Source organism: Rhinoraja longicauda, chromosome 27, assembly GCF_053455715.1.
Source record: "Rhinoraja longicauda isolate Sanriku21f chromosome 27, sRhiLon1.1, whole genome shotgun sequence".
Classification (NCBI taxonomy): Eukaryota; Metazoa; Chordata; class Chondrichthyes; order Rajiformes; family Arhynchobatidae; genus Rhinoraja; species Rhinoraja longicauda.
Window position 1 is genome coordinate 18,984,145 of NC_135979.1, and position 12,790 is coordinate 18,996,934.

The 12,790-nt window shown below is 44.4% G+C and overlaps 1 protein-coding gene across 16 annotated transcripts in view; it reads right to left on the bottom strand.

Annotated features, from left to right (window-relative positions):
* LOC144606790 (disks large-associated protein 2-like) overlaps window positions 1-12,790 on the bottom strand; it is a 583,035-nt gene that overhangs the window by 8,108 nt on the left and 562,137 nt on the right. For all 16 annotated transcript variants that reach the window (XM_078423155.1, XM_078423154.1, XM_078423161.1 and 13 more), the window contains 3 exons: window positions 8,753-9,177; window positions 5,610-5,701; window positions 3,205-3,354 (listed from right to left, as the gene is read on the bottom strand). In XM_078423155.1, the coding sequence (XP_078279281.1) occupies window positions 3,205-3,354; window positions 5,610-5,701; window positions 8,753-9,177 (667 nt within the window). The remainder of the gene's footprint in view (window positions 1-3,204; window positions 3,355-5,609; window positions 5,702-8,752; window positions 9,178-12,790) is intronic.

Below are 12,790 nucleotides of genomic sequence, written 5' to 3' on the forward strand. Positions count from 1 at the left end.
CTTATCCTTAAGCTGTGACCCCTGGTTCTGGACTTCCCCAACATTGGGAACAATCTTCCCGCATCTAGCCTCTCCAACCCATTAAGAATTTTATATGTTTCAATAAGATCCCCCCTCAGTTTTCTAAATTCCAGCGAGTATAAGCCCAGTCTATCCAGTCTTTCTTCATATGAAAGTCCTGCCATCCCAGGGATCAATCTGGTGAACAATGAACTGGCGGCAAGGATAAGAGCAGGATAGTGCAATAGACAATAGGTGCAGGAGGAGGCCATTCGGCCCTTCGAGCCAGCACCGCCATTCAATGTGATCATGGCTGATCATTCTCAATCAGCGCCCCGTTTCTGCCTTCTCCCCATACCCCCTGACTCCGCTATCCTTAAGAGCTCTATCTAGCTCTCTCTTGAATGCATTCAGAGAATTGGCCTCCACTGCCTTCTGAGGCAGAGAATTCCACAGATTCACAACTCTCTGACTAAAAAAGTTTTTCCTCATCTCAGTTCTAAATGGCCTATCCCTTATTCTTAAACTGTGGCCCCTTGTTCTGGAACTGCAGGGGGCAGAAAATACAATAGCAGAAGCTCTCTCTCCACTTATCACTGCAATAATAAACTCCTCCCTGTCCACTGGCATCGTCCCGCCATCCCTCAAAATCGCTGCTGTCACCCCCATTCTGAAAAAACCTGGTCTAAACCCTGACACCCCAAACAACTTCAGACCAATCTCCAACCTACCCTTTCTGTCCAAAGTTTTGGAACGTGCTGTAGCTTCCCAACTCAAATACCACCTCTCTACCAATAACCTGTATGAAACTTTCCAATCCGGATTCCGCTCAAACCACTGTACTGAAACTGCGCTCCTCAAAATCACAAACGACATTCTCCTCTCCTCCGACACTGGCAACCTCAACATCCTCATCCTACTTGACCTCAGCGCCGCCTTTGACACCATAAATCACTCCATTCTCCTCACCCGACTTGAAACCTCCCTTAACATCACCGGCACAGCCCTATCCTGGTTCAAATCTTACCTCTCTGACAGACACCAGTTCATCTCCATTAACAACTGTAAATCCCCCACCGCTCCCCTCCCCCCCCCCAAGGTGTCCCCCAAGGCTCAGTCCTTGGCCCCCTCCTCTTCATCCTCTACCTGTTCCCCCTTGGTCAATTAATCCGCCGTCATGGTCTCAACTTCCACTGCTTCGCCGATGATATCCAGCTCCTCATCTCCACCAAGTCAATCTCCCCCACTACACACTCTACACTGACAAACTGCATTACTGAAATAAAATCTTGGCTTCAATCAAACTTCCTCAAACTCAATTGCAACAAATCTGAAATCATCATCATTGGTCCAAAAACGCTCACCAAATCCACCCAAAACTTCATCCTCAACATTGATGGTCTCCCAGTATCCACCTCACCTCACATCCGGAATCTTGGCGTCATCCTTGATCAAACCCTCTCCTTCGACAAACACATCAAACACATCACAAAGACAGCCTTCTTCCACCTCAAAAACATTGCCCGTCTCCGTCCATCCCTCTCCTCCACAGCTGCAGAAACCCTCATCCACGCCTTCATCACCTCCCATCTGGACTACTGCAACAGCCTCCTCTATGGCGCACCCTCAAAAATCATCAATAAACTTCAATACATTCAAAACTCCGCTGCCCGTCTACTCACACACACCTCGATCCGTGACCATATCACCCCCGTCCTTTATAAACTCCACTGGCTCCCCATCCCCCAGAGAATCCAGTACAAAATCCTCCTCATAACCTACAAAGCCCTCCATAACCTGGCCCCATCCTACCTGACCGACCTCCTCCACAGGCACACTCCCACCTGCACCCTCCGCTCTGCCGCTGCCAATCTCCTATCCCCCCACATCCGGACTAAATTCAGATCCTGGGGGGACAGGGCTTTCTCCATCGCTGCTCCCACCCTATGGAACTCACTACCCCAAACCGTTAGAGACTCCCCCACACTCACCACATTCAAAACATCGCTGAAGTCTCACCTGTTCAGTACTGCCTTCAACCACTGAAGGTCACCTCACCTTCTGTCTCCTTTCCCTGTTCATTTATTTATTTACTTATTTATCTATTTATTCATTTACCTATGTTCTCAAAATCTCTGTAAAGCGTCTTTGAGTATATGAAAAGCGCTATATAAATAAAATGCATTATTATAAATGACTTCAATTTTGTGCAGCTACTGTACATTTGTCTAAATTGCTCCAGCTTTTGTGCTAAACCAATTTCATGGTGCTTGTGAACACATAACCTGCTGACACATGATGAGAATGGGAAAGGTGCCTTCTTAAAATGAAGAATGAGGTCATCACCTAACTGGATTACGGCACTGAGAGATGTCATCCCCAAAAATCCAATCATCACCATCCTCTCTAAACCCAGGGATTCACAAAGGCTAAGAAAGTTGGCTCCCAAATTACTCGGCCTCCATTTGATTTCTCCACATAACTTTGCCACAGTAATCTGTTCCTACATTATCACCTGCACACATCCATAATTCCCCCATCTTCGGGCTCCTTCTTGTCTCTCTACTCGACCAGCAGTAGGCCTCCATGAAATAAATGGAGCTCTCTCTCCTCAGTAGTCCCCTTTCAGATTTCCTGAATGGTCCACCATTTCCTGAATGCTCCTTCGACAAAATCATGCTCGCGGATGCAAGTTTGATTTCCCATTTGGCCATCTCTACATTCACTGCCTCTCCTCCTGATGTAATGCTCTATCTACGATGACATACATGGAAGGCCACTACGAATGCCATTGATCTTCATGTCACATCAAATCAGCAGATTTTTCTGTCAATTTTGGTATCTGTGGCTGCTTCTGCCTGAAAAAAGTTTTGAAACTTTTTCTTCTATTTGTAATATGATTAGCAAAGGGTGATTACCCTATGTGATAAAAAGTTATGACTAAGTAATGGATTATGTGTCTGGAATGGCCAAGAATACATTTATGTTCTTTATTATTTTTGTTGCTATGCATCATTGTCCCTCGATCAAAAATGATACAAACTTTAATCAAAATCAGCCCTGCAACCATCACTTGAAGTTTGTAAGTGCATGTTTGATTTTATTTTCTTATTATGGTGAATAAACCTCTGCAAGACACATTTGACCATACTAGCACTCAGTAAGCTCATGATTTATACATGCTAAGATCATGCAACGTCTTACCTTTCTATCTGAAACCAGCAATTTCCAATTATTGGCCTTTATCTGTAACAACTCATCAAACTTCAAAGTCACGTCCTCAACGGACAGCTGCAAGAGATCCCAGAATCCCGCCAAGTCCTGGGAGGTAGGCAAAGGGAAAGCATTCGGATCCTGGGAACACAAAAGAAGCAACAACAGGAATAAATCTACAGCTTGCAAGTACAAGCGCTGGCCGATAAATGCGTCTCTGTGGCTAAGGCTTGCCCTCCCAATGTTTTATTGAGAGGGTGGGAAAGAGAAACTCAAGAGAGGCAGATGACATCTAAAAAAGATCCTTATTTTAACATTAATGCCTGAAGATAATTCAGCATTTGTTGCAAAGACAAACACTGTGTTCAAGTGAAAGGCACAAAATGCTGGAGTAACTCAGCGGGTCAGGCAGCATCTCCAGGGAAAATGGATAGGTGATGTTTTGGGTCAGGCCCCTTCTTCAGACAGATGGATCCCAACATGAAACATCTCCCTATCCATTTTATCCAGGGATGCTGCCTGACCCGATGAGTTACTCCAGCATTTTGTGTCTATCTTTGGTATAATCCAGCATCTGTAGCTTCTTTTCTATTACACTGTGTTCAAGTGGTTCTTCTTTACGCTTGAGACAATGGCATGAGTGTATGGGCAGAACTGTGGCACAGCTCTAACAATTCCAGAGACCGGCCTTCAAACCTGACCTCTGTTCGAGAAGAGTTTGTATTTTCTCCCTGTGACTGTATGTGCTTTTCCAGGTTTCCTCAGGTTTGGTCAGGTAATTGACTTCTGTAAATTGCCCTGATTGGGCAGACTGGTTGAGTCTGAGAGACATTGATGGTAATGTGGGGAGAATAAAAAATAGGATGTGTACATGGATGAGAGATTGTCCTTGTGGTCGTGGTGAGCCAAAGTGTCTGTTTCCATGCTGTATGACTCTGTAAATTATGCTGTGACGGAACATTTTACAGAGATAATCTTGAGCAATGATTATGGGTGGCAAGGTGACGCAGCGGTAGAGTTGCTGCCTCACGGTGCCAGAGACCCGGGTCCTATCCTGACACTGGGTTCTGTCTGTACGGAGTTTGTACGTTCTCCCCATGACCGGGTGGGTTTTCTCTGAGATCTTCGGTTTCCTCTCACATTCCAAAGACGTACAGGTTTGTAGGTTGAAGATAGACACAAAATGCTGGAGTAACTCAACGGGCCAGGCAGCATCTCTGGAGAGAAGAAATGCACGATGTTTCGGGTCGAGACTCTTCTTCAGTCTGAAGAAGAAGCTGGTTGCTCCAGCATTTTGTGTCTATCTTCGATTTAAACCAGCATCTGCAGTTTTTTTCCTGCACAGGTTTGTAGGTTAATTGGCTTGGTATAAAATGTAAATTGTCACTATTGTGTGTAGGATAGTGTTAATATATGGGGATCACTGTAGACTCAGTGGGCCGAAGGGCCTGTTTCCATGCTGTATCTCTAAACTAAACTAAACTAAACAAAACTAAACTAAACTAAAGAAATCAATGGGAAGGGGCAATTTAGGGGTGAGACTGCCACAGCAGCAGTTCTGGGATTATAAAATCATAAGACATGGGAACAGAATTAAGCCATTCGGCCCATTAAGTCTGCTCTGCCATTTGATCATGGCTGATTTATTTCCCCCCCCTCAACCCCATTTATCCACCTTCTCCCTGTAACCTTTGTCTAATCAAGTGCCTAACTTACTAATCAAGTACCTATCAATCTCCGTTTTAAAAATACCCAATGACATGGCTCCACTGCTGTCTGTGACAATTAATTCAGATTGAATTCAATGAATTCATAAATTCACAGATTCAACACAAATTCTTCCTCATTTCCATTTCAAAGGAACATCTTTTTACTTTGAGGCTGCGCCTTCTGGTCCGAGACTCTCCCACTAATGGAAATATTCTGTCCGCATCCACTCTATCTACGCCTTTCATTATTCAGTAGGTTTCAATGAGATCCCCACTCGTCCTTCTAAACTCCAGCGAGTGCAGGCCCAGAGCCATCAAACACTCAGCTGATAAAAGGGTTAGCTAGTTCCTCGGCTGAGAGCAGGAGCTGCTTCAAAATAAAATGCATCAATTGTCACGTGTACCGAGGCACAGTGAAAGGCTTTTGTTGCATGCTAACCAGTCGGTGGAAAGACAATGCATGGTTACATTCGAGCCATCCACAGTATACATGATAAACGGAATAACGCTTAGTGCAAGATAAAGTCCAGTAAAGTCCGATTGAAGATAGTCCGAGGGTTTTCCACTGAGGTAGACAGTAGCTGAGAACCGACCTCCAGTGCGTGAACAGAATAATTCCAAGAGAGTCAATTCCCTCCCCTCTCTAAGCAGACGGACATGCCCCATCCCTCCACCCCGGCAATTTACCATGTTCTGCTGGCAAAGTCGGTAAAACTGCTGGAACTTCTGTGACATGAGGAGTTGCGCGCTGCCCACTGCACTTCGGATCTTTTCCAGCACTAAAACACAGAGGGAGAGGTACGTTAAGACACAATTGTCGCACCAGAGCTGCAAATCATTAATCATAAATGAATCAGCTCCCAAAACGACATTTTTCCCTCAATCCCCAATTGAAAGGGAGTTCAGACTGTCTATTCCCTGGATTTTATGAAGGTCTATTCACAAAATGCTGGAGTAACTCAGCAGGTCAGGCAGCATCTCGAGAGAGAAGGAATGGGTGACGTTTCGGGTCGAGACCCTTCTTCAGACTGAAGAAGGGTCTCGACCCGAAACGTCACCCAATTCGTTCTCTCCCAAGATGATGCCTGACCTGCTGAGTTACTCCAGCATTTTGTGAAAAAATCGATTTGTACCAGCATCTGCAGTTATTTTCTTCTACTTTTATGAAGGTCTGTTGTGTGTGTCACAAGGAGACATGTCACACAGCTGGGCAGTAACCTGGACAGAAGAGTGCAGCGTCAAATAATCATCCTGCCAGTTGTCCCTGCGAGATGATAGAGTTAGAAAATAAGTGAGATGTTTTGAAGAGGTTGTATCTTGACAGCAGTGGAATGAGGAGGCATCATCCAAGAGGAGACTCAAGGTAAATATCTGTCCACATTTTTTTTTTTTTTGCAGCAACTTTCTCAAATCTGGAATGTACTGTTGAAAAGGGAAAGCCAGTCGAGGCAGCAGCAGCCATCAAAAAGGAACTGGACAAGAACTTGAAAGAAAAATTGTTGAGTCATGGGAAAAGAATAGCAGAGTGAGATTCAAATTTGAAAGCTAATTTAGAAGGACAGTGGAAGTCAAATGGGCCTGTCAACATTTCATGCAAGACATTGGCCACTGGGCAATATGATTCAATGACGTGAAGCTTAACAAAATCATTGGAAAGGGATGCACCTTTAGAAGGAACAGGGAAAGGAAGAGCAGAAGATGGCATAGGTGGTAGAGCTGCTGCCTCACAGCGCCGGAGACCTGAGTTTGATCCCGACTATGGAAGCTATCTGCGTAGAGTTTGCGCGTTCTCTCTGTGACCCTGTGGGTTTTCTCTGGGTGTTCCGGTTTCCTTTCATATCCCAAAGATGTGTGGGTTTGTAGGTTAATTGGACTCTGTAAATTGCCCCTTGCATGTAGAGAGTAGATGCAAAAAGTGGGATAATGTAGAACTGATGTGAACGGGCGATTGATGTTCGATGTCAACTTGGTGGGCCAAAGGTTTCCAAACTGTACCTTTCAACCAATTCAATAAATGACATATTAGGATTATCAGCATTAAAGTTTATCAGCTCAATTCTACCTATAAATGCTCTACTCCACTAAATTTGCATTCATACAGTGGTTTGATTTTCACATCTATAATCAGAGTGAGAAGCTTGTGCAATTCCAAACTTTCCCCAGGCTCAGATGTTTACGATGATTCCCTAATATTTTTGGAAAGTTTTATCTTCTAGCAAACGCTAATGTCACTGTCAGGAAATTTGGGCAAACTTCCCATCAAAAAGATCTCGTTCTTACATCGCAGTTTAATTTTAGAGTGTTTGATCTAGATAATTTCCAGGTTTGTAGGTTAATTGGCTTCTGTAAATCATCCCTAGTGTATAGGATAGAAATAGTGTATGAGTGATCTCTGTTCGGCATGAACTCGATGGGCTGATATTCAAAACTAAACTAATATTGTGCAGGAAAGAACTACAGATGGTGGTTCAAACCAAAGATAGACACAAAAAGCTGGAGTAACTCAGCGGGTCAGACAGCATCTCTGGGGAAAAGGAATAGGTGGCATTTCGAGTCGAGACCCTTCTTCAGAGTCGGGGGAAAGGGAAACGAGATTATATAGACGGTGATGTAGAGAGATATAGAACAAACTTGTGCCAGGCATTCCCAAAGGTTGCTCGGGAGTAAGGAGAGAAACAAGCTACAAGGATAAAACTGTGAGAAATTCCCTCGCACCTCCTAGTGACAGCCAATAAAATATTCCGGTCAGATGCCCAGAAACAGCTTGATTGTCACCCGTTGATTTTATATATATAACGAGGGTGTGAAAAATAACTGAACATATCAATAGGAAAATGGGGGAAAAGTGAAGTTATTTTATACACTTCTCATAGTATAAGAAAATAACTGCAGATGCTGGTACAAATCGAAGGTATTTATTCACAAAATGCTGGAGTAACTCAGCAGGTCAGGCAGCATCTCAGGAGAGAAGGAATGGGTGACGTTTCGGGTCGATACCCTTCTTCAGACTGATGTCGGGGGGCGGGACAAAGGAAGGATATAGGTGGACGAAGAGAGGAGGAGAACTTCTTCAAAGTGGACATACCTTGAGGAGAAATCACAGTGGAGTTCACAAAATGCTTATACACTTCTCAACTCATTATGAAGCGGCGATATCAAACTGAGGTAAAGAATGTTCCCCAAACTGATGACAATGAACAGAAAATGATCCGCAGCTTTCACAATGTATCACAAATTGTCCCCCACAATTTGTGAAACATTGTGCATCAAAATATATCCACTCATCAACCCACCCAAAAGCATGTGATGTGTTGGAAGGAACTGCAGATGCGGGTTTACACCGAAGATAGACACAAAATGCTGGAGTAACTCAGCGGGACAGGCAGCATCTCTGGGGAGAATCAATGGGTGACATTTCGGGTCGAGACCCTTCTTCAGAGCAACAAAATAACATAATATGAACGCAGAATGCTGGTGCAATCAGCAGGCCAGGGAGAATCTCTGGAGGACATGGAAAGGCACCGTTTTAAGTCGGGACTCTTCTCCCCTGACCCAATAGGTCCTCTCTTCATGTTCCCCATTGTACTTGTACAATGACAATAAGAGATATCGTATTGTATTGTAGTGTATTGAATCTGCCTGACCCACTGAGTTATTCCTGCACCTTGTGTTCAATGCAAGATTCCAGCACCTGCGATTCCTTGATTCAAAACACATAAAATGAAAGAGGAAATGTTGGGAAAGAATCAAGAGGATTCATCTCATCTCGAAAGGCATTTGAAACAAATGTATCAGGGAATAACACTTTTACTAAGACGCTTAAATCTCACCCTCTTCAGGTAGGTCATTTTCCTCAGCTTCTCTCTCCATCTGCTGGCACCAACCTTCCAATCGCTCTACCTCTGCCTGCAGCAACTTGATGAACCAGTCACCGTCTCTGTGGCACGGAGACACTCTGCCGGGTTCTGGGTGGCTGTGAACACTGGATTCCCCCCAGTGGTCCTGGCGCTGGGCGTCAGCACTCTCATAGCGCATCCGGTAATCATCCCTGTACGCCCACTGTCCCTGTGTGTGAACAGTTCTGAACGACGTGTACTCATTGGACTGCTCTGGCTCTGAGGAGTGCCGCTCAAACGGCTGGTTGAACTGGAAGCCCTTATCCTCTGTGCTCACACACACCCCCGGGATGCCTTCCAGCTCCAGGTCAGCCTGCACACTGGTTGTCACACTGTTGGATCGTTTAAATCTGGCATGTCTAGAAGAAAGGAAAAACTGATTAAACAATGCATCAAGCACAGTATCTTGCAGAGGCTGCCCTGCTCTCTGAAGGTATTGGGGCCCCACCCCTTAGATCACAATTTTGTGGACACAAGGTTTGCTTCCTTGCTTCAGCCAAATGTCCATTCCTTATTTAAAAATCAAAAGCGCTGGAGGAACTCAGAGGTCAGGCAGCATTCTGTGGAGGGAAAGGGACAAGGTTCTGTTTTGGATCGGGACCCTTATTCAGTCTCAAAATGTCGTCTGTCCATTTCCCTCCATAGTTGTTGCCTGGCCTACTGACAACAGTATTTGATTTGTACCAGCATCTGCAGTTATTTTCTTATATTATATTCCTCCAGCACTTTGTTCTTTGTTGAAGATTCCAGCACCTGCAGTCTCTTGTGTGTCTGATCCTTATTATTGAGTGGAGATCATGAAAGTCCTCTATCTGATCTGATTCTCATGTCTCTCAACATCCACATAGGTGCTTTTTACATTGGGGTCTAAGTGCATGCTTCTATGTTGGGGGTGGAGAGGTTTCAAAGGAGAGATAAAAGTGGGAAAATCAGGCTGTTTTATTTAGATATGATTATATAGATTTATATAGGCCAGAAAGGTTGTTGGTTTTTGCTGGCCCCACAATGCTCTCCAGTTGCATTGGCAGGATAAGTGAACCAAGGTTAATGTCCTCTCTCAGACTAACATCTCCAGCACTAAGGCACTAATAATAGTCAACCTGTTCTGTTGGGCAGGCATATTGTCCGGATGCCTGACTCCAGGTTCCCCAACTCTATCCTGTTCTCCTTCAAGGCAAATGTTTACCAGATGGACAGAGGGAAAGATTTAAGGATGTTCTCAAAACCTCACTGAGAACATGTAACATCCTTAATGATTCATGCAACGCATGTGTCCACTGAAAATGGAGTAGTACTTTGGATGGCATTAAGTCCTTTAAGCTGGGGTACATGGGAGCAAAGCATAGATGGCAGAAGGAGTATACCAGCTCGCAAACTTCCCACACGCGATCGCTGTACATAGAAACACAGAAAATAGGTGCAGGAGTAGACCTTTCGGCCTTTCGGCCCTTCGACCCAGCACCACCATTCAATATGATCATGGCTGATCATCCTAAATCAGTACCCCGTTCCTGATTTCTCCCCATATCCCTTGATTCCGTTAGCCCCAAGAGCTATATCTAACTCTCTCTTGAAAACATCCAGTGTACTGGCTTCCACTGCCCTCCATGGCAGAGAATTCCACAGATTCACAACTCTCTGGGTGAAAAAGTTTTTCTTCATCTCAGTCCTAAATGGCCTACCCCTTATTCACCAGCATTTATATACTAGCACTATCGTACACACTCGGGACAATTTAAAATGTTTTGTTACCGAAGTAACCTACAAACCTGTATGTCTTTGGAATGTGGGAGGAAACCGGTGCTCCCGGAGAAAACCCATGGGGTCAGAGAGAGAACGTACAAACTCCATACAGACAGCACCCGTGGTCAGGTTCCGACCCGGGTCCCTGGCGCTGTAAGGCAGCAACTCTATAGGCACCATACCATCCATGTTAGTCTTGGTATTAATGAGTAGTACTTTATATTAATGCTGTAGTACTTTATATTAGTTGCAGCTCACCAGCAGGTGGAGTGATAGAAGTAATTAGGAAGATCAATGGGGAATATATCTACATCAGGCAGCTGAGGTGGGAGAAGAGATTTGACAGTGGCAGAAACAGGTAGTGACAGAGAAGGGCGATGCATTGCAGGAGAAAGAAAGCTGGTGGATTTGGGTCACGTTGATCAGCTGAACAATTTGACTTGGCAATTCAGGGGGTTACTGGAGTTCAGGCTCCTGCAGTGCAAGCAGTTGGGAAAAAAACCAGACAGGTAGATTTGAGTTTTTTTGGCATTTAACAGAGATAAGTTTTAGCTGGTGCAGATCTTAATACTGGACAAGCAGCAGGAGAAACCAATAATGCCTTGCAGATTGTAGAACAGATGGAGGAGGTGGCACTGGGTATTGGTCATGTACATGTGGAAGTGGAATTCTGTTTCTGAAATCTCCCATCTGAGCTGTGAGGCTGTGCTAGTGACTTGCTTCTGGGAGTATTCTACCATCATCAGCAGGGCTTGATCGAGCATTGAGCAACTTTCTCTTTGATTCTGTGTTGTGGAGAATCAAAGGATGTAATCAATTCATCTACATCATAGGCGATTTATTTCACAGTTGGATGTGAAAACGGTTTGCCGAGAGGATAAACTAATTAGCCAGTAAATGCAGCTTCGGGTTATGGTTCACAGTGAGATTGAGCTGAATTTCATGCTGGCCTGGCTAACAATAGCCTCTGGGGCAAAGAAGCTTTGAATGTCTCCAATAAATCAGTGAGTGATCTATTGGTAAATGAGCAGATGTACTTAAGATCATCAGATGTTAAGACTTAGAAGCAGAATTAGGCCATTCAGCCCATCAAGTCTGCTCCACCATTTGCTCATGGCTGATTTATTTTTGTCTCTTCACTCCATTTTCCTGTCTTTGCCCTGCAACCTTTGATACTATTACTAATCAAAAACCTATCAATCTCCACTTTAAAAGTACCCAACGACTTGGCTTCCACAGCCATCTGTGGCAATGAGGTCCATCAATTCACCACCCTCTGACCAAAGACATTCCTCCCCATCTCCATTCTAAAGCTACATCCTTTTATTCTCAGGCTGTGCCCTCTGGTCCCACTACTGGAAACATCTTCTCCGCAACCACTCTATCTCGGCCTTTTATTATTCGGTAGGTTTCAATGAGATCTCCCGTCATCCTTCTAAACTCCAGCGAGTACACACCCAAAGCCATAAAATGCTTCTCATACGTTGACACAATTATCCCTGGGATCATTCTTGTAAACCTCCTCTGGGTGACCAGCGCCTTATAAATGTGAGCATGCATGCATGTGAGCCATATTCCTCCTTTCCCTACCTATGCAAAAGCCTCTTCAATGCCACGATCGGATCATGCTTCCATGATCACCTCTGACAGCACGTTCCAGGCACCTGCCACTCTTTGTGCAAATGTTTGCCCCAACCATCCCGTTTAAACTTTTCCCCTCTTGGCTTAAAGCTGTCTTCCATTCTTTGAAATGTCCACCCTGGGGAAAAAGGTTTGGCATGTCTACCCTATCTATGCCTTTCATAATTTTAATTAAATGTTCCTTCATTGCGCTGTGTCCCTTTATCGATGCTCAGATAGTTGGTCAATGTTTCTCTCTAGTTTATCATATTGTTTACCGTGTACTATGTTTACATATTCTGTTGTGCTGCAGCAAGTAAGAATTTCATTGTTCTATCTGGGACATATGACAATAAAACACTCTTGACTCTTGACTTGACTCTAATAGAAGGTTCATGATCAACGCTTACAAATAGAAAGGCTCACTCTCTGCACTAAATTTCTCAATGGGTAAATGAGGACTGAAGCACGTTGCCCCAATTTGGTCACCTAGGACAACGTGGTTATGGATTATAGAACTGCAGATGGGCCTTCGTACATTGCGTTAGGCATGGAAAAATCAGACATGGTCTCTGGTTGCTAGCTACTCATTCACAATGGACTCAATGA